The sequence below is a fragment of the Alligator mississippiensis genome, chromosome 5, assembly GCF_030867095.1.
Source record: "Alligator mississippiensis isolate rAllMis1 chromosome 5, rAllMis1, whole genome shotgun sequence".
Lineage (NCBI taxonomy): Eukaryota > Metazoa > Chordata > Crocodylia > Alligatoridae > Alligator > Alligator mississippiensis.
Genome location: NC_081828.1, coordinates 77,818,632 through 77,845,202, shown reverse-complemented (window position 1 = coordinate 77,845,202; position 26,571 = coordinate 77,818,632). Strand labels below are relative to the sequence as shown.

Genomic DNA, 26,571 nt, shown 5'->3' with positions numbered 1-26,571 from the left:
TGTCTGCAACAGCCTACTATTTAGAAGGGGAACTGAAGCTAGAAGTTCCATCAGTTTTTATTTATCAAAAATTTCAGCAAAAGAGATTTCAACTTTAAAATCTTGTGTTGAAAAAAGTTCCTTCATTTAGAGGTGGTATTACAGTTTGTTTTCATTTCTTCAGTCCAGATTTTACCATTAGCAGAAAGCCTGGCTGTTAAGTGAGTCTGAGGGAGGAAAAATGCACCATAGTGCTAAGGTGCTGTCTAGTTGCTTAGGCTTTTCATTCAAAGGGAAGATAAAACTATTAAACTGGAAGCCTAGTTGAGACCTGCAACTCCTTTAACTCTGTAGGTTTCCAGGCTGCTCCAGCCTATTTTTATACATATCTTTAATCTGCTAAAGTTTAAAGATGATATTATCTTTAAAATGAGATTTTTTTTTAACCTAAAATAAGGAAAGTTGACCAGAATATGTGTGTATTTATATCTATTTCCTGCACCTGCCTCATGATCTGTATATATTGTGTAATTTATACTAAAGCTTTTTTAACAGACTGTTAAAACCTTCCAGAGTAGATGATATGTCAGACAACTAGGTTTCACCACAGGTAAGAGAAAGCATAAGACATAAGAAGTGCCATACTAGGTCAGACCTGTGGTCCATCTAGCCCAGTATTTTGTCTCTGACTGTCAGAATTGGATGCTATAGAGGGAGAGCACTGAACTGGGTATCTCTGGAGTGAGCTATCCCCTATTAAATATTCCCCTTGGAATAGAGCTGTCAGAGGAAACATCTCCAACCATTCTGTTTAAACAGCATAGAGATGAAGGATTATAATGCAGATTGCTTGAAGAATTATTTGCAAGGCAATGACCTCTGCTACAACTGCTTTTGAGGTATATATTAATGGGAATATAAATACCTATTGCACAGGACCCCAGAATGCAAGTCCATAGAACACAGATTTGGGAGAAATGCACCAACTCCCTTAAGAGTGTCAACTTTATAACCAATGCATTTAGATGGGCGTTGATCTTTTTTAGTATGTATTTAATTTTGTAACCAGTTAGCTAGATAACTAGAAATGATACAGCATTTTCTAAATGCATGTAATTAAGTAATGGAGGAATTCATCTAGACAGGGATTAAATGAGCTCAATTGTAGTAAGAAGAGATCAAGGAGGTAAGCCTATCATTTCTTGAGTTGACACACTGCACTGACACACTGCATCTCTGTACAGTCAGGAATGCATTTACCTTTTCTGCTGCAAAGACTCTACTACTTCAGGAAATGATTGTTAGACTAGCATTCAAATGAAGTTTATCTTAAGCCATTATTCTATCAATGAAACTACCATTGAATGGTGTCGTGGAAACACACACAGAGTACTTTTGGGTCAGATCAGCAGAAGCTTTTATTCAAAAGAAACTACAGCTGTAGGGGGAGTTCCAAAGTGACATGGATTTCCCAAGCACTTGGAAGAGGTCCCCCCCTAAGAGCAAAATCAGGAGGCTTATATACTTTTTAACAGTCGCTTACAACTCACGTGATCATATAGTGAAATTAGCATGAAAAGCGGCTATAATATTACTTCATTATTTCTTTGCTGTAATCAGGATGGGAATTATGAGGGAGGTGAGGTTAGTTCACAAACCTCCTTCTTGCACCTGGAAATCTACTTTGTACATACTTTTTTTTTTGCTACCTTCAAGGCCGCAGTGAGCGAAGCAGTTGCAGAAGAGTTACAAAGAACAAACACTTGCCCTTATCTGTTCTACTGTACAGAGCCAGCAATTCTACACAAAGCGGTTATGTCATCTTATAACTAAAATAATCAAAGTTTAAGGCATATATTTTTTCTGATTCCACAATGGGAAACACTTTATATGAAGCATCAAATGTAAAGTAACCATTGAACTAAATGTATTGTAATGCAAGGCATTTATTTGCTCTTGCTCTTAAAATCTGTTAAATATTCTGGAAGAGAGTTCCCTATGTCCAAGAAGAAGGGTAAGTACACCTCATAGCACTATGGTTTGCTTTAATATTAAATTAAAAATGCCAAGGTATCAGTGCTGGAATATGACATGCCGAGACCCTAGGCTGTAATCCACGAAATCCACAAAAATGGATTTTCATGAAATTTTAAGATGGATTAGTGTTTTCTTCACAAATTTACGAACTTATTAACTGTGGAGCCACATATATGTATAGTTTTGTCATATTAGAATGAAAATGTCCAGTTTTTTTTCTTCTTAGAGGCCCTTCGTTTTGTGAGGAAACTGTTGCTTAAGTATTTTAAGCCTAAATCCAGCACTGCAAGGTATTTAAGGCTTCATTCAGCAAATAATAGAATTTTTACAAGCATTCTGTAAATTCCTTAGAGGATAAGGGTACAGGCTAAGCTCAAAAGCTGAACAGTGGGAAGACTACATTTTCTTTGAAATTGTATATAATGGGGTTTAGTAAATAATGAAGATGTGCATGAGAATCATCTGAGCAGGAAGACAAATAATAAACAAAGTCTAGGAATAATGAAGAAAAATAGTCTGTGTTTATTAAAGGGCATAAATGTAGTAAACAAAGTAAAGTGAAAACTAAATTAAGTTGGTAAGGATATAAAAAGGTAGGCCAGATTCTGATACACTTATTTAACTAAGTTTGATCCTATCCTGCCTTACAACTAAGCAGTACCATAACTGAGAAGTGGAGAATAAGGGCAGCATCCCTACATACTGTCTTTGGCAAAGGTACAAAAATAGCCACCACCACAGCTGTCACAGATCTGTCCTGTTGTGCTTCTGGGAGTTAGTAACAAAAGGCAGTGAAGACGGAAGGCATTTACTCACCTTTGGGTATTAACAGTTTTTCAGGGACTTAAGCAGGGTAGAATAGGATTATTCTTTATCAGGTACGCTATGACCAAACCACTTTAAAGTGGGGTTTGCTGCTCAGAAGTGGACATTAGCTTTTCTCACTGAACTGTTACATCTGTTTACTCATATACTGATATAAATGAGCTGAACCCACTAACTGTAAACCTGAATGGAAAATGTTTTAAAATGACACTTGTTTACCCCTTTCTTTGTTTGTTCACACCTATAAGACATATTAGAACAGTTTATAGTGATACAGTTTAATAGTGGTATAAATATTATACCAATCCACATGCTTGGATACATCCGGCATCGAGCTCAGAGGGTAGTAATCAATAATTTGATGTCTAGTTGGCAGCTGGTATGGGTGGAGTGCCCCAGGGGTCGGTCCTGGGATCGGTTTTGTTCAATGCTCCATCAATGACCTGGAAGACGGCATAGATTGCACCCTCACCAAGCTGGGAGGAGTAATAAGTCAGGGAGATATACTGGAGGGTAGGGCTAAGATTCAGAGTGACCTAGACAAATCGGAGGATTGGGCCAAAAGAAATCTCATGAGGGTCAACAAGGCCAAATGCAAAGTTCTGCGCTTAGGATGGAACAATCTTATACACCAGTACAGGCTGGGGGCTGACTGGCTGGGCAGCAGCTCTGCGGGAAAGAACCTGGGGGTTACAGTGGTCAATAAACTGAATATGAGCCAGCAGTGTGCCCTTGTTGCCAAGAAGGCTAATGGCATACTGTGCTGCATTGGTAAGTATGTTGCCAGCAGAATAAAGGGAAGTGATTATTCCCCTCTATTCAGCACGGGTGAGGCCACATGTGAATTACTGTATTCAGTTTTGGGCCCCCCATGACAGAAAGGATGTAGCCAAATTGGAGAGAGTCCAGCAGAGTGCAACAAAAATTATGAGGGGGCTGGAGCACTTGACTTCTGAGGAGAGGCTGAGGGAACTGGACTTATTTAGTCTACAGAAGAGAGGACTGAGGGGATTTAATAGCAGCCTTCAACTATCTGAGGGTGGTTCCAAAGAGAATGGAGTTAGACTGTTTTCAATGTTGGCAGATGACAGAACAAGGACCAGTGGTCTCAAGTTGCAGCAAAGGAAGTTTTGGTTAGATATTAGGAATAATTTTCTCACTAGGAGAGTAGTAAAGCACTAGAACAGGTTACCCAGAGAAGTTGTGGAATCTCCATCCATGGAGGATTTTAAGACCTGGCAAGACAAAGCCTTGGATGGGATGATTTAGCTGGGGATGGTCCTGCTCTGAGCAGGGGATTGGACTAGATGACTTCCTGAGGTCCCTTCCAACCCTAATTTTCTATAGTTCTATGCCTAATAGGTAGAATAGGATCTTGTCCATAAAATACGAAAGGTGCATTGCAAATGATATTGTATGCTACACTTATAATATATATGGAGTCCCTCCTCTTTCTCCATACCTTGGCCTGTGAGTTTGATTTAATATATCATCAAATTATAATGACTTCATCTCTGTAGTATTTGCACATCCATTTTCAATCACCTGATGAGGCAGCTATGTTTTTTGGATTTATTCATCTGAGTCAAGAACAAAGGAAAAGGGAAGGGCCTTGGTAGTGAGCCCTTGATTCAGATATATTGTTGAGGGAAGAAACAAATTTATAGTTTTCTGTCTTTGAAATAAAACCTGTAATAAGAATATTTTTATAAAAAGAATGAATAAGAAACAAAGTGTTTAGCTAGCTGCTGTCAAAACATCACAGATTATATAGGCTGTTGCCTTGATTTTTCTTATCTTTATAGCAAAATAATGTTTTTCTTTAAACAGTTATGGTAGGTTTTTTTAACTTTTCTGAGAAGGAAAATATTCCTAAATTCATATGCACTCAATCATTTACCTTTTTATACTCTAAAAGACTGTAGCCTTTATATATGTAGGTTGCTAAGAATTTGATATACTGCAGTCTCCTGCTTGATAAATCCTGCCTAATGAATGTCCCTGTAATTGTTTTAACTTCTCTTTCATTCTAGTTTGACTCTGAGGCCTTTTTTTAACATCTTGGCCCTCTTTGTTACCTTTTCTAATGGTTTGTTGTTCCAACTAATAGGGTGCTCCTGGATTGCTCCTAGGCATTTTGTACCATAACAGCATTTCTGCTCTGTTTCTTTAATATTGACACATTCCTAGTGTTGTATTTGCTATGGCTGGCTAATGAGCTGAATATAGTATATTTCTGTCATCTTGCTCTCACTGGTCCTTTCTTCAGCCTCTACTCTGTGGCTACCTGGGACTTAACCCACTGTGCCATTTCTTTCAGCTTCAGCTAAATCTTTAGTACTTTCCTGTGTATATTTTCAAAATCACCCTGTTTCTGCCCTCACTTTTTTTCTGCAGTTCCTTGGTACTAATCATAATCTGTTTGTGCACTGGTGCACTCCTGTTTCTAGTCATAAGCAATATGTGTTCTCCATGTGTGGCCCCCTTTTCAGGTCTCATCAGCATACAGCATTCAAGCAGTTGTAAGTACACACATCCTAAAGTTGGGTGTGCAACTGCCATAGGCCTTGGACTTGGAGACATTTTGCCTGAACAGTGCCCATATGCACTGCCCTCTTCTTCTGCTCAGTACCAATAGGATAAAGAGAAGCGTGCACTTCCTGCTTTCCAGGTCTTCTCACTGCCATGGCTAACAATGAAAGACACTATGGCTTGGTTATTTGAGGTGTACAACACAGGCTCAAAGTCATTTGGTGAGGTTTTGCCTCTTCTTCGATCTCTCTATTCCTGTACCTGTTTTATTAAACAGCCAAACCAACCTTCTCCCCCAATACTGGGATTTAAGACAAGTCAATCCTTTGATAGTGCCATGTCTACCTGTGCCAATATAGACACTCTAAGGACCTATATTAACTCATAGGATCCCATGTCTCCAGGAAACTCTCAACGTACATTTACATTTTTACAACCATCACCAGAAAGGAGAATGAGAACAGACATTGAGTCTTTCTGGGTCTCAAGATATAGCTCAAAACTATGTGCTTTTCAGTACCATTTCATCAGCAAGACTGCATATGTCCTTACCTCTGGTGGGACTTTCAACAGTTCGGTTTGCACAAGGGAGATCTGAATTTGCTATCACTTTGTGTTCTCCAGGCCTGTGAGGATGCCATTGAAGCTTGTAAAACCTCTGAGACTTTCTGGCCCAATACAGTTGCCAGTGAACCTTATAGAGATTTCACACCAGTGTTCCAGCACAGTTATCTGGCTTCATGTCTTGTCCTCAGTCAGATCCAAAGAAATCTGGGTATACATACCTCTGAAATTCCTTGATCATCCCTTTGTACAAGATTAGTCAGTTAACTCCTGTGGTCATTTCCACTCTAACTTTGGGATCCCTGGTCTTGGCTTTCTCCCAGGCAGAGTAAATGGCAATCTTTGGCATGATCCCTGTTTCGTAGTTTCATAGTTGGTAGGATTGGAAGGGACCTGAGCAGATCATCAAGTCTGACCCCCTGCCACAGGCAAGAAAGAATGCTGGGGTCAAATGACCCCGGCTAGATTATCTAGCCTCCTTTTGAAGACCCCCAGGGTAGGAGCAAGTACCACTTCCCTTGGAAGTTGGTGCCAGATCCTAGTTGCCTTGACTGTGAAATAGTGCCTCCTGATATCTAGTCTGAATCTACTCTTGGTCAACTTATGTCCATTATTCCTCATTACCCTCGGTAGTGCTTGGGGGAACAGGGACTCTCCCATAGCCTGCTGGTCCTCCTTAGCCAGTTTGTAAACGGCCACCAGAATCCCCTCTCAGCCTTCTCTTGTGGAGACTGAGCAGGTTCAGGTCCCGTAGCCGCCGCTCGTAGGGCCTGATTTGCTGCCCCCTGATCATGCAAGTGTCCCTCCTCTGGACCCTCTCCATGTTGTCCACATCCCTCCTGAAGTGCGGCACCCAGAACTGGATGCGCTACTCCAACTGCAGCCTGACCAGTATTTCATAGAGAGGGAGGATCACCTCCTTGGACCTGCTCATGATGCATCTATGGACGGATGACAAGGTGCAGTTAGCCTTGCTGACCGTGTCCACACATTGGTGGCCCATGTTCATTTTGGAATCAATAATGACACTAAGATCCTTTTCTGCCTCTGTGCTGATGAGAAGGGAGTTCCCCAGCCTGTAGGTATGCTGCTGGTTTTTCCTCCCCAGGTGCAATACCTTGCACTTGTCAGTATTGAATCCCATCCTGTTCTCTTCCACCCACGGTAACTTGTTTAGATCTAGTTGCAGCCTGTCCCTCTCCTGCAGCGTGCCCACTTCTCCCCACATCTTAGTGTCATCTGCGAATTTGAACAAGGTGCTTTTCACCCCCTCATCCAAGTCGCTGATGAAGATGTTGAACAGTGCGGGCCCGAGGACCAAGTCCTGGAGGACCCCACTGCCCACATCCCTCCAGGTTGAAAAAGACCCTTCCACCACCACTCTCTGGGTGTGGCCCTCCAGCTAATTTGTGACCCATTTGACTATGTAGACTTCGACACCACAGTCGCCTAATTTCTTAATGAGAATGGGGTGAGAGACAGTGTTGAAGGCCTTCCTAAAGTCCAGAAAGACTATGTCCACCGTGACACCTGTGTCTAAGGATTTTGTGACCTGGTCATAGAAGGCTACCAGGTTGGTTTGACAGAACCTGCCTCGAATGAACCCATGTTGGTTGCCCCTAAGCATGATCTCCCCTGCTGGTCCCTCGCAGATGTACTCCTGGATAATTTTCTCAAAGAGCTTCCCCAGGACCGAGGTAAGACTAACGGGCCTGTAGTTTCCTGGGTCCTCCTTCCTCCCCTTTTTGAAAATAGGGACCACATTGGCCCTTTTCCAGTCCTCCGGCACCTTGCCAGAGCACCATGAGTGCTCGTAAAGATGCTCCAGGGGTCCCACAATGACCTCTGCTAATTCCCTCAGCACTCTGGGGTGGAGATCATCAGGACCTGCTGACGTGAACACGTCTAGACCCACCAGAAGTTCCCCGACTAGGTCCTCACTGACCCTGGGCCTGGCAGCACCTCCCCTGGGTCCATCAGGGATCCCAGTGGGAGGGATGCCTCCGGTCCCTGCTCAAAAGATTGAGACAAAGAAACTGTTAAAGAGGTTAGCTTTGTTGTCTGGTGTGACCACCAGATTTCCTAGTGTATCCTTCAGAGACCCTATGTTACCCAGTACCTTCTTTTTACCCCCTGTGTATTTAAAAAAGGACTTCTTTTTATCCTTGATCCAGGTCGCTAGTCCCAGTTCCATGATGTGTAATGATGAGTTCTCAGCTATACTCTGCAGAAAGGGTGGTACTACCAATACAATACTTCCACAACCAGCCCTATTCGCCCTATCATCCTGCACATGGTTCTAGCATTGGGCCTGCAGCCTTGGCCTTCACCTTTAAATACTGACTTGTTAGATTCCCTGCTCTGACATCTAGCACAATTGCGCTTAATTCATGGATCTGTCTCAAGAGCCTAGAGACACTAAAACAGGACAGTCTGGGGCCACTAGTGCTCCCAGCTAGATTTCTTTCAATATAATACAATGGCTGCAGGGCTTCTGTCTGTTTTATATGGTTGCCTTTTTCATAATGGGCCCTCAGCCTTCCCCTGCCACTGGGGAGAGATCAGTCTCTATCTGTTCATCTTTGCCATGTCCACAGGGGCATGGACATTTGATTCCACAGGCACAACTAGTGGTGGCACACCTTGTGGCTCCACTAGTTTTCCCTGGGGAACACCTGTGCCAAGCACCCTCTGGCATGCAGCAGGTTACCACAGGTGGGGAAGGGGAGGCTGGGGCCAGCACTGGGCTGACCCCAGCATTCTTACCTGGAGTCGTGAGGGCTTCCTGGGGCTGCAGCAGCAATGATCCTGCCACTTGGAGGCTGGCTGACAGTCAGAGCATAGCTCCGGGCAGCCAGGCTGTGGTTTGAGTGGTGTGCACTGCTGCCACATGTGCCGCTCTGCTTTTATTTTGTGTGGGGTAGTTTTTACCCCTGGGTATTTTTTTTTACCTCTGGTGACCCTGTGCTGCTCTTTTGCAGCTCAGAGAACAGTTGAATGTACAGTATGTATGACTGCAGACCAAGTGGGGGCTGGGAGCTCCCTACTGCTGGGGCAGGGAGACATTGTCCCTGCCTGGGCTCTGGGGGCAGAGCTCGCCCTGGCACCAGGCAGTTCCCAGAAACAGGGAACAATCTCCTGTGCCCTGCTGCCCGCCTGACTGGGAGCATATTTGCTCCCAGTCAGCCATCTACATGTGCTGTACTGCACAGTAAATAATCAGAAGTAAAATTGCTACTTGTATTTATAGGTAGTAAATTTACTTGCCATTACAGCAAATTACTGCGCAGTAAGCATCTGCACATGTAGATGGTAATTCTTACTGCACACTAATTATCTCTAGTCTCAAGTAAAGCATTGCATATAGACACGCCCCTTGGCATCAACATCACAAATTTTTGTAGCAATTGCCAATACCTTTACTAGATCAGAAGGATTCTGAGTTAGAGAGCAGATCAGAGTTAGAGAGTTTTAGAGAGCAGATGGTTTCCAAGGGACTCATCCACTGTCATCTTCCTGCCTGATAAGGCTCTCACCCCTCCTTTATCTCATGAGATGGATAACTGGTGGGGTTTTCAGGAGTCTAGCCCTTCAGATCTCTCTTGAGAATGTCAGTGGACCTGCTCACAGACTAGTGGACAAATTGCAAGACTCAGGCCTTACAGAAGTGTTCAGGCCAATTAACAAGATGCTAATGGATCCATCTAGGTTGTTTTGGAAGATTTCAGCCTCTTTCTGAGACTGAGAGCATAGACCAGAAACATCAGATCCATCCCAGCAAGCCTGAGTACCTCTATACTCATCTAGTGCCACCCTTGATGGCAGTAACCACAACAGCTAGAAATCCAGTCAGCTATACTGAACTGCTAAAGAAAAAGAATCCAAGCATGTTGAGCTCTGTGGCCAACCAGTTCTGTTACCCTCCAGTTCTTGAATACCCAGTTACTGAGTCCTTCCAGCAAGATAGAGCTTTCCTCTGTACAAATTTTCTGCCAGCACGTGAGGCTCATTACTAAAGGAATACAAAGAAGCCCTTCTGTCTGAAGGACAAAAAGTAACTAATAGTTCACTCCAATTAGTTCTGGATGCTGTTGCCCCATGCCCATGGTCCTAGTCATGCAACGTTCTTTGTAGCTGCAGGGCTCTGGGTTTCCCAAAGAGCTCTCAGCCACAAGACTGCCTGTATCTTGGTGATTCCTCATGCCAGATTTAGCTTCAAGCTTGGCTGTGAGATATCCACATTACAGGGAAGCTTCTGTTCAGCACTAGAGTGGCACAGTCCCAGTGGTTCAGTTCTCCCTGATATGAGGGAAGGACCTTTCCCATATATTTAAAAACCTACAATTTTTCCTTTTATTACTTGTCTGATGATGGTTTTAATGCAAACCTTTCAGGTTGGAGAACCAACATTAGCCTCTGAACCCTTATCTTATATAGAGCTTATACATTTCTGTAGTTTCTTCTAGCTAAAGTATCCTTGAGAACTTATCACAAGATCCTGCCCTAATTCCACCTGAATCTGATATTGGACTGTGTTGGATGTGATACTAGGCTGCTAAGGTGAGATTGCCTTTGTATTCAGAGCTCATTCCACCACAGTCTACTCAGTTTTCATAACTTCCCTCTGCAGTGTCTCCACTGTCGGGAGACCATCTGGAATTTCTTTCATGTCTTAATGGAATATGACATGGTTACAGATGGTACATGCCTTTAGGACAGACGTTGCATTTGGCAGACTGGTCCTTCAGTTACTGTTTGGTTAGGAGACTGCAGAACCCACTTCATGTACATCCAGAACAGAAATGCATGTAGACTCACCCAGAACAGAGATGCATGTGGCCAATCAGTTGAAAGAGAAAAGTTCATTTACCGATAACTGGAGTTTCTGAAGATGTATTATCCACATGCACATCCTAAAATATTTTCCTTAGATTTGCAAATAACAGAAGATTATGCAGTTGAGAGAAAACTTGGGGAGAGCCATCCATCCTTTATCCTTCTATGCAGAGCACAAGGAGAGGTGAAGCTATGGTATATTGTTTGGGTAATGGTAAAGCAAAGAGACTCCAAGTTTGAGTGCTGTGGTGCATATGCATTTGGACCATCCCAAAGAACTCCAATTACCGGGGGGTAACTTCTTTTTTTCTGCCACTGTTACAAACAAGACTTACCATTGGCTCTTCATGAAAAAAATTAAAAACTTAAGTTTTAAGTGTTATTAGGTTTGATTAAAAAAAAATACTGGATGAGGTTCTTCAATCAGTGTTGTCAGTCTAGATGATCGTGACTGACCTTCTGACCTTAAAATTTGTTAGCCTGTGGCAATCCACCACTTATCTCCTCCCACTTAATCTGCAATTATTTACTACCATTCTCTGGCTTTTTATCCAGACAGTTATTTTACTCAATTGAGCACTTTACTATCCAGACAGTACTCACTAATCTTCTACATTAGTCTTTCATCTGGGGCTACACTGAATGTCTTTTTGAAGTATTATATATTTGTCATGTGTTTCTCCTGTCAGTGTCACTTGCATTGTTCAAATTAGTTGATAGCTGTGGAAAAGTGGAAAAAAAGATAAGTTAAAAAAATGCTATGAATGTTTCTGGAGAAGTGTGAGAACTACAATGCCGTTCTATTACGATTTATTTTACTTAAAAATACATAGTTTGTCAGATATCTTTTAAAACCTTATATTGCCTTTTTAATGGTACATCTTTGATTGTGGCAATTAAAACATTTTCCCTGTATTTTAAACATGATATATTTAATAAGAAAGCAGGCAATAAAGAAGTTATACAAACTATACATGCCTAATCAAAGTGATTTCCTTCTATGACAAGATGATGGGCTTTGCGGAGGGGGTGATATAACTCAATTTCAGAAAGGCTTCTGATACTGTTTCCCACAATATTCTTGTAAGTAAGCTAAGGAAGTATAGCCTAGATAAAGCAGTATAGCATAGATAAATCTACTGTAAGATGGGTCCATAACTGGTTGGATAATCATACTCAAAGAATGGTCATTAACGCTGGGTTTCAAATTGGGAGAGGAGGTATCAAGTGAGGTTTTCACCAGGGGGGCTGCCCGAGGGCCAGTGGCATCCAACATTGGAGTCTGAAACTGAGTGCACACTTAGTTTGGGAAAACATCAGATAGGGTAGGGTAGCAGGCACCTTAGCAGACAGGATAAAGATTTACAATTAACTTGATCAGCTGGAAAAATGGTTAATGAAAATGAGGATGAAATGCAATAAGGACAAATGCAAAGTATTACATGGAGGAAATTACAATCAAATATACATAAATAAAATGACTGGCTAGGCTGCAGTACTGTAACAAAGGGTCTGGGTATTATATTGGATTACTGTGCAAGCTGAATGAGTCAACAATATAATATTGTTACAAAAAAGATAATAGCATACTAAGATGTATTACAAAAATGTCATATTCAAGGTCACAGGAACTGAGTCCTACATTTTTCAGCGCTGGTAAGGCCTCATCTGGAGTACTGTATCCAATTTTGGGCACCACACTTCAAGAAAGGGTGAACAAATTGGATAGAGTCCAGGGGAGTTCAACAAAAATGATTAGCTTTCCAGAAAGCATGACTGCTGTATTTGGGGCAAACCTGGCTTCTTGCAAACACAGCAACCAGTGGCTGTCTGCCTGAGGGATGACTTGTCTCCAGTGGGAGTATGACTTTTCAAAGGTTGATACCCTGAAGTATGAGGTTTTATCTCCTGTCCAATATACTTGTTGTTATCATTAACAATTATTCCTCTGAATAATCAACATAAACATCCAATACTTCCCAGAATCTTGCTAAATTCTTGCCCTGAACAAATCCTATGGCTAGAACTTCTACAGTGTTATTACATGTTGTGGGAAAAAGTATTTACTTAGTTTTGAATTTGTTCCCTTTCAGTTTTGTTGGTTGTCTCCTTTTGTTACCAGACAGCGAGAACAGACATTCTTGACCTTCCCTCTTGACATTTCTAATGAACTCCATTTTATGGTTTACTAATATTTCATTTTTAGAATGCATACAAGGATGGAATCTTGATTATATTTTCTTGCTTGCTTCAAAGAAGGAAAGAAATTTGTTACTAGTCTGCTCTGTGGCACTGGCTGTATTTTTGGGAAGTGAAAGTTTTATTGGTGCTGCTGAATCACTTCTCTGGGGTAGGAGTTAAGCAGGTATATAGGGTCTTTTACCCTCACCTTGCATAAACACACAGTTGATGTGAAAAACTAGCTTGCAGAATATGGCATCCTCTTTGGTACGAGTGTGGTATCTGGACTTTTTTTTTGCCTTTCTCAGAAGCATAGGGTGTTGGCCACAGCCAAAGCTGTGCATTTTGACTAGGGCATGCAGATGCTTCTGTTGGGACTTAAACCCAGAGGCTCCTGTCTAGAGGGTCTTGTGCCTTGACTTCAGGTCAGAATGATTGCCTCATTTGAGATTAGGAAGGACTTTTACCCCATGTTCAGATTGGTATGAACCACAGGGGGTTTTACCCTCCTCTGTACTGGAAAGGATTTGGAGCATGGTCCTCTTCCCTGGTTCTCTTGAGTGTATTTTACTACTTCCTGTTCTTGCCATGTCAAAATAGTGACCATGCCCTCTTCATTTGGCTTTACCTATAGCACATAAAAGGATATTTTTGATGTTTCAAACATTAGGCCTAGTAGTTGTATATGAGAGTTGCTACCACTGTTTTTAATAATAGGTTAGCCATGTCATCCACCCTGTGGGGCTCCTCATAGGTCCAGAAATTTGGCTGTAGGGTCACCATGGCAGCATTAATTATTGAGGCAATTAGGGTCTCCACCATTCCCTGCCACTAAATTTCCAGACCTGTGAGGAGCCCTGTGGACTGGATAACATGGCCCTGTGTGCCAGTGTGCAGGGGTGGGCCATGGCCAGATCTGGTGCACAGTCACAGCCAGTAGTTAGATCTGATGTGCAGGGCAAGCCAGCATGCAAGGTTGCCCCTATGGACTGGGTTAATCCATAGGGGCAACCTGGCATGCTGGCCTGACCTGCACATCAGATCTACACACCAACCACTAACCACATAAACCAACCCCACCTGCAGAATCCAGCCTTCAAACTGGCCCCATGGCACTCATCTACCCCTTTTTCTTCTTTTTGTGTCCATGTCATTAAAGTAGATGATTTTCCTGAATCGTGCACAAGCAATAACTTTCCATTGCTGCTGTGAGGTCCGTCTTCACATAGGACTCACCAAGGAGTCAGCAAACAAGCAGGTGCTTTTTAGTCTGCAGTTCATTGCACTTGCATATATTCGTGTCATTAGAGTAGCCCCATTTGATCCTGTTTGTTTTTGATCTTCCAGTTTGCATGCACAGGTGGTTCAGGCATTACCATGTTGGCCAGTCTAGATCAGCCTCTCTGAGAAGGTCCTCCTGGGTCTCCAGGTCCATTTCAGATCACCTGAGTGTGCAACACTGGTCACAAAACTCTTTCACATGTGACCATAAAGTGCATTCCTGGGGTATTTCATCTGCCTTGATCTTTCTTTATGGCTCACTACCTTTCTTCTGATATGAGGTGGTGCAGTGCCATCCAGTAAGTACAGGCTGTCCTTCAGTGTTAGCTTTAGACATCCTATGACAGCTGTCATTTAGAACTGGGCCTAGCTTCTTGCCATGAAGTGATTGTTCCCATAGTGGACATGCATATTCTGCAGTGGAGTAAAACAAGGTAATAGCAGTGTTCATAATATAGCTGGATTCACTGCCCACTTTGAGGTGACCAGCTTTCAAAATATATTGTTGCAGGTGCTGACTTTCCCTTTCATCTTCTCTGTATGTGCTTTGAAGGTAAGTGTTCAGTCCACTGTAACACCCAAGTACATAGGGTTCAGTTGATTGGTCATTGGGATTCCATCCCAGGTGATGTTTAATTTCCACTTGACTTCTCCATGGTTTAGGTGAAAAGCTATGATCTGGGTTGTGGTTGGGTTGGTAGGAATCTTGTTCTTATTGTAGTAATCTGAGAGGTTGCTCAGTGCAATGTTAGTCTGTTCTCAACAACGGTGAAGTCCTTCTCTTGCAACATTATCATTAGCATATATGACACTCCTCATATTACTCTGTATGAGTTGGGTATTGGTATATATGTTAAAAAGGATTGGTGCTATCATGCCACCAAGTGAGAGGCCATTTTGTTGTCATCTCCAGTAGCTCCATTTCTTTCACAGTTCTATGTAAAAATGCCTGGTCTCCAAATGAGATTGGATGACCTGCACTAGGTGGTAGTCATATGTCATATTGTAGAATTTAGCCAGCATGTTTTGGTGGTTGTCTGTCATATGCCACTGATAGGTCTACAGACACATCTGTTATCATCCCATTCTTGAGTCCATCTTCTATATGCTGGGTGATGGCCAGTGGAGGACCTGCCTGATCTGAATCTGGCTTGTTCTGGTATTAGATGTTGTTCGATATGAGGTGAAAGACAATTGAGAATAAGGCATTTGTAAAGTTTATAAAGAAAGCACAGAAGTGACACAGCCTAAAGTTCTCTGGGCCAGAGGCATCTTTCCCTGGATTTAATAGAGTATTACACAGGATTGTTGCCATACTGTAGAGATTCTAAAGGTTGATAAGCAATTGTTAAAACGATGTAATACACATAACTTTGTTGAGGATCTAAAGTGCTTGATCTGCTCTTGATCTGCCATCAAGTCCAGATCAAGATCTGGACTCAATGACAGATCAAGAGTCCAAATCTTGATCTGGACTCCATCAAGTCCAGATCAAGATCATATCTTGAGGTGCCATTGAGTCCAGCTGCTTTGCCATTCTTCAAGTGATTTATTCCTGCATCAAGTTAATCTATTGTAGGTGACATGCTAAATTGATTTTCCTCTGGATCAGTTTGCTGTCTAACCATATTTTAGGCTGTTCAGATCTTTACTGTTGAGTAGAAGCTGGTGAACTACCTGGGTGGCTATGATGTTGTGATATTGCTGTACTTTCTTCAGGTCATTACTCAGCTTGCAAATGGTTGTTAAGCATGCTTTCCTGCTAGTGTGGGTAGTATCTGTTCCTTTGATCAATTATTTCCATTTCTATCACCTTTCTTCTTGGAGCTTGTTAGTTAGGGCTGTCCCTGTCACAACAGTGTCTTCTGAGAGAGGATCTATTAGAACCATTTGCTGGTATTTTTTCTATTTAGCTGCAAGCATGGGAGTAAATCCTGGTATATACTTCCTGGAGGTTTTGCTCAGTGGATTCACGAAAAGGTCATAGTTGTCTAAGACTGGTTTGATATGTGTCACCTTTTTGTCAAGGTGTTCAGAAAAGCCTGTCCAGTCTGCTTTCTTAAAGTTGAAGCATTTGTGCATTGGTACCATATTTGGAGCTCCAACTACCATAACAGGCATAACAGAAGCACTCACATCATGGCCCCTGTAAGATTCCAGTGAATCTGCTAAATTCCACTAAATACTGTATCATCACCGAACTATCACTAGTTTACTATGGTTCTTATAGGGATGATCCTTCATTGAGAAGGGAATTGGATTAGATGACCTCCTGAGGTCCCTTCAAGATTGACTTTTTGATGGTCTGTGATTTCTATGATTCTGTGGTCATGTATTCATTGCCTTTCTCTGAGTCAGGGGCTACTGCTTAGAAACAAGCTCTACCTACTTCCTGTCATGGCAGCTAGGAGTTAGGGGAAATAATAGGCTCAGACGTACCTTGAGCACCTTCCCTAGTGCTGGTCTCAGGTTCTCCCATGACAAAGACTAACTGAGGTATCAGACCATACACTCAGTACCCATCTGAGCTATTGTCTCAGCCTAATTGCCGGGCATGAGCTGTATGAAGTGGGAGTGAGAAGATGGAGGTTATTTCTCAGCAGTGTTTTTGGGCCCATCAGAGAGGTGGTATAAATATGACCAATAAGACTAAGGCCAAGTACAGACAGTCAAAAATCCTGAGGCTGAATTGATTCAGTCTTTGCAGGTTAGTCTAAGCTTGCAGAGATTAAACTAACAAACAAGTGAACAAACTTTTGATTCAGGAAATGCAGTCACATGTCTGCAATGGCTCAAGCCAGAAGCTGGGAGGTGCTAGAGCATGCCTTACAGCCACTGCTAAAGGGAAGAAAGGATTCCTCTATGGCTTTCCCCACCTTCCCTGCTGGAGCGGAAGGGGCATTGCCAGGCCCCAACCCATACTCTGCCTGGGAGGAGAGAGATGGGGGACTGTCAGGCTGAGGAGGGGGTGGGTGGGAAAAAGGTAGTGCCACTGAATTTGTAAAAGCTTGAACAAGAATAGTCCTTTCTCTGAAGTGAGAATGTATAGAACACAGCTCAGCTGTGCTCAGCTCGCTTTCTTTTCCTGCTGCCCCTGAGGTCTCTGGGATTTGCAGTCCAGAATCACAACAGCAGGACTCTGCAGGGTTTCTTATCACTTCCTCTTCCTGCTTCCAAGTGCCTCTGGGATTTGTAGTCCATGCTCACAGCTAGCAGAATGGAGAGCAGGGGATGTGACCATCACACTGAGCCCCGCTGCCTGGCCCCAGACCGTAGACCCCAGCTGGGGTTTGCCTGGGTGGGGCAATAAGCCAGCCAGTGAGGCTAGTGAACCAGCCCTCACTGCTTCAGCTAGGGAGTAGAGAGGCATGGCTAGCCCTGCTGTCTGGAGCAGACAGCACAGCCCAACCCAGGGCTGAAAAGCATGCTGTGGCATTGTGATTTACCTTGAACCAGGAAGGGGTCTGGGACAGAAGTTTCATAAACCAGTTTGTCACAAATCAGTTAAGTCTGTATTCAAGCAGGTTTATCTTAAACCTGTTTCAGCTGTTTTGAAACTTGTTTATGTGCACTTAACTTCTGTTCTGTTACAGGTTTAAACCAGTTTTTGATCACTTAAACTGTTTTATATGTAACTTCTGTCCCTAGCCCTCGAGACTGATCTCTGCTGGGAAAAATCTTGTCCTCAGCAAATTCTTTTAAATAAATTTATAATCATGTTGTTAAGGTATTTCAATTCTAGGCATGTACAGTGGCTCCATGATTTGTTTACTGTGCTTATTTGTTTACTTTTCCTTTAGATTTGAAGATGGGACAGTTTCCTTTCTTGATATCATTGCACTGAAACATGGATTTGATGCTTTGGAAAGACTTACAGGTCAGTCTCAAATGTGACCAGCACAGAAAGTGATTTTCCAAATAAATTTGTAGGGCATATCTTGTATCTGATCTTATTTTATGCTCCTGTAATTTAATTCACAATGATAGATTTGTCCTCCTGTTTCCTGGTCTGACACCAGGACCACATGAGTGACTGGGTATATTCAATTTTAGCAGATAAGATTTTTTTCAAGTCACTGTGGGTCACCTGTAGTAAACAAAAAATATCTGTAGACTTTTTCCTAAATACACATGTAACATCTTGAGCAGCTCAAACATGTGAAACTTACACTACATGCATAGACAGAAAAATGTAGAAAAAATGTTGGTCATAATTACCTGAGCTGACTTCAATTGTAGTATCAGCAATAAGGTTTTCTAGTGCAGTTAAAGACTTAAAGGTGTTTGCCCTGATGCAGAAGAGCTATTATGTGGGATGGGAAAGCTAAACGTGGGGGAACCAGTAAAAATAATTTAGCGAAGTCCCCAACACTACTCGGTATATAGTAAATATAGTTTATTATCTAGCTAGCAAACTTCCCAAATGATTTTTACTTTTTACAACAGAATAGATTGCATCATTGTGGTGTATTTTAATGGAAGTATTGTGAAAAATATCTTGTGCTTCTACTCTTTTTATATAGCCTTTTTCCTGGGCAGCTATATATCTTAGGAAAAAACCATAACCACATGATTGTAAAGCCACTGTGAAAATAATTCAAGGGTTTGAGTACTAGTCATCTCTTAACTAATCACTTCTTGGATTGTAAAAAGCAGGATCTGGGAGAGGTATTAGTGAATTCAGAGCTATGAAAAGCTTACTTGGCTGACATGATTTGAAACTGATCTGATGAGTGAATTGTCTCATTTTGATTTTTTCATAAATACTTATATAATTCAAATGTGCATCCCTTCATAATAAGATGGTTTGGGTTGTTTTTTTTTATTATTGCAGCCTTGTCTTACCCAACTAGTGATATGCTTCTACTGCTGGGATGAAAAACATACTTCCCACTTTACTGAGATGTTCACTATATGCAAAGAAATTATGCACCTACATGGTGATAGCACACAATTCAGTAAAATTAAAAGTATTTTCAACTTCTGCTGAAAACTAGCACTCAGCTATATTCATATAATCTATGACACAATATTCACTTTTAACCACTGTTTTCATAATTTCGTAGTTTCATAGTTGGTAAAGTTGGAAGGGACCTAAGCAGATCATCCATCTAGTCCGATCCCCTTCCATGGGCAGGAAAGGATGCTGGGGTCAAATGATTCCTACCACCCTGATTCTGGGGGACTGTCACATAAAAAGACACGTGTAAATGGCACTATTTGGTTTATGGAATGAGATTTCTCCTAGCCCTGAAACTCAGAAAGCCTTTGCAGAGAATGTACATTAGAAAGCAGGTCACATTTGTACATTGCTCCTTTCTGCAGGAGGTATGCGCTTTTAGGGAGCCTGAAGAGCTCCTAATAGAGGTATGAATAGGACTGCCAGAAAATGCTGGAACCTTCAGATCCTTTTCAGACCTCATTCTATGAGCCCCTATGAAATATTTAGCAAAAATTAAAGTTGCACTACCTTGTAGAAAACGTGTGAGTATATAGTATCAGAACTACTAGCTCCTTGTTAGGTTGGTACAAGGGGTATTGTTGACTCCAGGATATTTAATATGTCTTTGTTTATACTAACTGCATCTTATCAGGCCTAGTATTACAACCCTAAGAGCATATGTTTTCGCAATTAGGTTAGTGGCCTATTTGGAAAATTCCTAAGATTACATATAGGGAGTGATCTTCCTATTGAGCACATATATGAGAAAGCTCTTTTGTATTGTTTATTTGCACACAAAGAATACACTGACCTCATGAAACTGGCTTTTTGCTTGCTGATTGCACACACAAGTATGTGCATAACTGTCATGAAATATCTGAACCTTAGCCTTTTGTCCAACTTAGTTCATTATTTTCAGGCACAGATGCATCAAACACATGCATCTAACCCAAAAGGAACCCATGTCCAGAGAGCCACTGGCTGTGTGCTCGGTGGCGGACCCAGAAGTGGACCAGAAGTACTTCTGGTTCACTTCCAGTTCTGCTGCCAAGCGTGTGGGGGGGGGCCCTCTGTGTTCCCCCTGGCTCGGTGATCGGCCATGGGGAGACCCTGGGTGCCCCCGCAGACCCAGGATGCACCAGTCGCCGAATGGGGCAGGCACAGGGCGGACCCCTGCGCGCTTCCTGGCGGACCCTGAAATGGAGTGGAAGTGCTTCTGTTCCACTTCCGGGTCTGCTGCTGAATGCGCTGGGGAGCCCCCATGCTCCCATGGGATGCTCCATCCACCCCAGCATTGCAGCATTCACAACCTGTCTGGTACCTTGAGGTATGTAGAAAAAACATTTAAAGCTGTGTCTATGTCTGAATCATCAAATCTTGCCAAATCTCCCTGTATTGATTTGGAGGGTTCAGATTCCATTCAAAGGGATTAAAGGGTCTCTTGATTCAATTTGGATTCAGAGATTTGACCACCGAATCAAGCCAAATCAAATCAGCAACCGAAGCTTTACACAGTCCTACTAGGCATCTGTATTTCCTGTTGGCTTCAACAGAGATTTCAGGTGTTCAGCACCACTCAGGATTTGACCCCATGCTTAAAAACTAATTATGGTCTTGGTAAAGGAGGGGTGTTGTGAGAAGACTTGGGTAGCTCTTTAAAGTCCCATTCCTATGGAAACCTATAGCAGAGCTTTCACTGACCACTGGAAGCCTAACAGAATCCCTGAGAAATAAGGATTTTCTACTTTGTGATGCAGATTAGAGATAAGAGGTGAGCCTGTGGTGTGTACATACTTTTGTTGTAAACTGCTTTTATACAATGTGTTAGCAACAAGCAGATTCATTCTGGTGTGAAGAAGCATCTCAGTGGAATTCAGGAGCAAACTTTGGTTAATGGTGGAGGAATGAGGTTAGAGACCTGACAGGAAAGGAGAGTTCATAGTAGCATCCTGTTGTGTTTTCATCTCAGTCTTCTGCTAGCACTTAATTCACCTAAATAAATTACAGAGTTAATAAGTAATTACAGAGTGTAATAAGTAATTACAGAGTTAATAATACTTATTAACATAAGTTAATAACTTATGTTGAAAGAAGAAAATAAAACCCCAACAAAACTTTTCTCCACTTTTGGGTCCAAGTAAGCTTTATAGTAACAAAATTAAGTGATGCTGAAATATATAAAAGCGTGAATGAACAATCTCTTGAGACCTTTCACTCTTTAGTCTCACTTCAGATTTGCTTCCTGAACTGCACCAATGATAAAAGCTAAAGCAACCAAAATGACTTGGAGTTTGTGTGCCCGTCTGCCTCTCTGAAATTATCTGCAGTATCTTTTAGACTTTAATATTGGAGTGGCTCATTTGTTTCTGGTGGTAGATTTTTTTGAGGGAAAATAGCCAGGGGAAGGCAGCATTTTCTACATCTGGCTTGTTTATTAGTCAGTTCTGGTCATGAATTTTCTTTGTAGTATGCAAAATAATGCTTCTAGGCAAGAATAAATTGCTTCATAGAAATGGGAATGAAATGATAGCTTTCTGTGTGCCATGATTTGTCTCTGGTATCTTAGATGCATCAAACTTTATTATCTCTAGCGCTCATCAATAGCCATGTTTAACTGGTTCAAATAGCAAAGCAGATGCATTTATACTACTCTATGGGGAGTGTGGTGAATTATTATATTTGCCTCATCAATAAAACCACTTTTGACTGTATCAGCACCATATTCTTTGTCAATGTGGTTGGATAAGCTCATAACAAGACCTTCTATGGTATCTCTTATGTTCAGAGAAGCTGTGTATTGCTACCCTCAAGAGGCTGAAACACTTCAGTGTACACCATGGACATCTTAATAAGTTTGCTAGTACAGTAAGGTGCATTATTTGATATATAACAAAACTATACAGTGAAATAACTTCTCAAAATAGCTTGATTCTCTCTGGTAATACATGTTAGTAATAATACTATGTTGATTAATTCATTAATATCATTGTGCTTTGTGATATCCCTTAATTTGTAGAGCATGTTAATTTTTTAAAAACATTTTTCAGAAGTGGAGATTTTTATGAAAAAATAAATGTGAAAATAGAATTTTAAAACAAAATTGGAAAAAGAACTTAATGGGGATTTTTTTGTGCTTTTTCCATTTTCTTTTTCCTTACTCATCCCTTTTTTATGGGGAAAAATAGAAAAAATTATGTGTTTTTAAAGCCTATGGAACAAAAGGGACTTAGACATTTTGTTAGTTTTTCCTTTAATTAGCCTGATGATCATAGTAGCAGCATGATAGGAAACTGTCTATTATCCCAGTTTTGCAGCAAGGGGATGAAGTGACTTCCTCAAATTCTCAGAGAAAGTCTGCAGTGGGAACTGAATTCTGCTACAAGTTCCAGGACAGGTACCTTTTATCCTAGACAATCTCCATCTGAGTGATGCCTACAAGACATGTGGTTCCCCAGTGATTCCATGTAGATAGGGACTTAGCCTCTATCATACTGTAACCTAAATAATTCCAAGACAGTTTTATTTTCTTTACTACCTTCTACATGGTAGAATGTTTTCCATCATGGACTTGATCCTGCAGAGACTAGATCAAGACCAGCCATTCACACCTATATATAGTCTGGAAAAGTGATTGGAAGATGTGGGGATGTGTAGAACATGACTCTTAGATGCACTGATATGTAGAATGTGGCTTAGCAACGTATTTTCTATGATAAAATGTCTTTCACATCTCTGCTTACAAAAACTATGCTCAGCAGTAAGCCCTTTGAGCCTCCATCCTGCCCGTTCTTCCCTATGACCTACCCATCTTGGACTCTGTTTACTGGTATCAAAATGAGAGGTCATTCAGGGAGCAAGAGAGTGTCAAACCATGCCTTGTAGAGAGGTGTCTACAATGCTGGGCAGCTTGTATGCCTCTGAAGAACTGCTGTGCACTGGGTCAACTCTGGGTAAACCTTGATCATGTTAATTCCTAGATCAGCAGTTCCCAGCCTTAGGGTCATGCCCCATTTCGGGTCACAATGAAAAAAATGAGGTTGCGAAGACACTCAACAGGGTTGACCAATTATGATGAAAATCACAGGAAAAAAAAGGGAAATGGTGCATTCCCCTTACAGGCTGGCAGAGTTCCAGCCTGCAAGGAGCTGCTTGGGGCTGGAGGGAATGGGAGCAGGGCCATCAGGCAGGGGCTGCCACATTGCACATGCGGATGCACACGGCAGCCAGGCGATGTGGAAAGCAGCTTGTGTAGTTTCCTCCAGGTAAGTCTATGGTGGGGAGGGCAGATTGAGACCCCCACAGTGAGGGAGGGAGGGCATAGGGCAGGGCTGGGGCTGGGGTGCACTGCCAAGCTGGGTCACTGCATGGGGCTTGGAGTTGGGGCAGGAATGGGGGCCCAGCAGAGGCAGCAGGACGGAGCCACAAATGGCTTATCTGGGTGGTGACAGGGGGGCTGGCTCCCTGCCACTGCATGCACTCCTGGGGGGAGAGGCATGGGGGGCATGTGCACCCCAGTTTTCTGTGTGGGGTGGGGGTGGATGTGGGCTGCCTGCTGCGGGCTCAGGGCTCCCCACCCTGCTGCCCTTCCTCTTGCTGGGCTGTGGAGGCCCTCAGATTGAGAGCAGTAGGGCAGGGAGCCCTGAGCCCATAGCAGGCAGCCCTCATCCTCCCTCCCACTCCCGACAGACTCCTCTCTAGCCATGCCATCCATGCAGGGAGGGGACATTGATCTTGTCTGCATCATTTTGTGGTCACAAAAAATGTCCACTGTTTCAATGGAGTCATGCTGAGGAAAAGGTTGGGAAGCATTATCCTAAATGTTCTCTAAATGCTTACAACTTGTATAATATTATATCCAATGCTTTGGATTTATTGTTTTCCCATCAGTATTTTTTCACCTCCTACATAGCTCCTATTACTATCAAAAATGTCCAAAGTTAGTTAATTTCTATGGAAGCATACCAATACCTATTGAAAACAAGTTGTCAGCATTTGTAGTTATACAACAGAGCCTGCGGTATTTCAGAAAAAGAAATACTTTATAACTCAAAAATTATTTCAGATTTGTTTACTTTCATGCAACTTCCTCACACTTTAACTGTCATAGACTTTTCAGTGGCAAGATGCACAGTGAGATGTGTATTGCTTATGAAATTCAGTTTTCTCCAGACCCCAGAGAATTTGCTTTGTATTCATCTTATGCTAAAAGAAATTCTCATTCTGGGTTTGAAATAGACTGGAATAGTAAGAAGTAAACTAAACAATGCATATTTATTATGATAATTGTTGTTAATTTTGCCCTTTTGTGCTATAAAAGTACCTCTCTAGTTCATGTGGGATGTGATGGATTTGGATTGTATCAGTGTGATTCTTTATAATCAGGAGGGAAACTGATGGAAGATAAATAAGGCAGTAGAATTTGATAATGAATATGTGTTATAAAAGAAAAATCTGTTTCTTAGTCTAGTATCATTTTGATTGAGTTCTTGACAGTCCTGTTTTTAAACTGAAATTTAGCAAGAAGGCATAGTTTATGCTAGAATTACATCCTGATGCATGTTTACTTAATCCTTTTTCAGGCACCTAGTGTCTTAATATTTTAATATTATGTTTGGCATTAGCTGAAAAATATTTTTGCCCATGATTTAGCATCTTTATAAATAAAAGCAAGGAAAATTAATTTGCACTAATTTTCAAATGAAGTATCTCATCACTGTATCTACTAGGGAAACATTTGTTCCTTTCTTCCCAGGATATGTTCATTTACACTTTCCCCATTAATATATTAGTCATTATTTTATATTTTTGTGTTCTGTTTATGTATAACCCTTTCCTATGCTACTTCACAAGTAATCAAATAAGTGAATATTCCCTCCTTTCCCATTAATCTTAGCAGGCAAGTGCACCTCATGAGAAGTTTGGAAGATTATCTAAAGCTATGGTAGCAGTAAGAAAAAAGGCAGAGCATGAGTCTCCTTCTACATTGGTTTCACATTTCTCTAATATTTGAGCCTAGAGTAAATATATAAGGAATACCATAACTGTAATATATAATTACTTTATATACACAAGCCCATATTAAAGAAATGTTATAATGGTTATAAAGTTACACACTCAGAACCTACAAATTGCTAGAAAAAACTCTGTCCATAGATGCATCTACACAAGACACTGACTGCACAGTAGCCGAAAAATACTGCACGGCCATGCATCACAGCACAGACAGTGCAAATACACTACTACACAGTATTATTAGGTTATTGCACAGTAGCATCATGTAAAAGACCCTCACCAGCACTATTGCACAGTAACTCCAGTTACTGCTCATTTATTTAGTACTTGCTAATGCAAGTACTAAATAAATGTGCAGTAACAACCGTGCAGTAGCATCTCATGTAAACACACCTTGTGTAACCTAAATTTGGACACCTTCTGCATATGCATTGTGGCACACTCCCTAATTACACGATCACATGCAGGACTACTGCCTTGTTACATACATAAGATGGGGCTTACTTACTGAACAGGTAAATCTTTGTTCAGTATATATCTCTAAGTCTTATTCAACTCTGGACAGGAGACAGAAGTAATATCTTTACAAACTGCTCATTGTCACAGTATGTGCTTCACATATATTAATTAATGCTCACAACCTCACTCTAATACCACTCAGTAGTGATATTATTCCCATTTTACAGATGGAGATGCAGAGAAATTAAGATTTAAATGAGTGTCTACACATGCATTAATGTGCTTTTACTAATGTACATTAAATTTAGTACTTCCAGGCATTTTTACATGAGCTCCTGAATGTGGCACCAGATGCTTTAATTAGCAAGCTAAGCTAATTAAAAGGATCAGTGAGTCACATGTATCAGCATCACTGCATGTCCCCATGCTAAAAAAATGGCAGTGGGGCACTTTGAACTAAAGCTCATTGGATGTCTTTTATTTGAAAGTGCACCGCCGCCTTTTTGTCAGCGCAGAGATGCGTGGCAATGCTGATGCACATGACACATGTGTTTGCTGAAGTGTGTCTTTTTCCATGCTCCAACTCCATTGATCTAGTATGCTCCAATGCACTAGAATTCCAGCGCTTCGGAGCAGGCTCTGCACACATGTCTAGGAGCTCTCCGATATGAGGTACTAAATAAATGTGCATTAGTTTGCCCTAATGCACAGTACTGAAATTGCACTTTTTAAAGTGACACTTAATGTGCAGTAGCCTATTTTACTGTGCATTAGTGTAATTGCATGGTTTTTTACATGACATTTTAATATGCAGTAAAATAGGCTACTGCATGTTAAAGTGCACATGTAGACACACCCTCTATCTACTAATTTTATGCTGACTTGTTCCATCAGCAGATTTGGAACCTCTATATCCCCATATG

At 41.6% G+C, this 26,571-nt stretch overlaps 1 protein-coding gene across 3 annotated transcripts in view; it reads left to right on the top strand.

Annotated features, from left to right (window-relative positions):
* Nucleotides 1-26,571, top strand: part of MOCOS (molybdenum cofactor sulfurase) — a 416,196-nt gene that overhangs the window by 221,119 nt on the left and 168,506 nt on the right. For all 3 annotated transcript variants that reach the window (XM_019485741.2, XM_019485749.2, XM_014602528.2), the window contains exon 5: nt 18,036-18,112. In XM_019485741.2, coding sequence (XP_019341286.1) covers nt 18,036-18,112 — 77 coding nt within the window. The remainder of the gene's footprint in view (nt 1-18,035; nt 18,113-26,571) is intronic.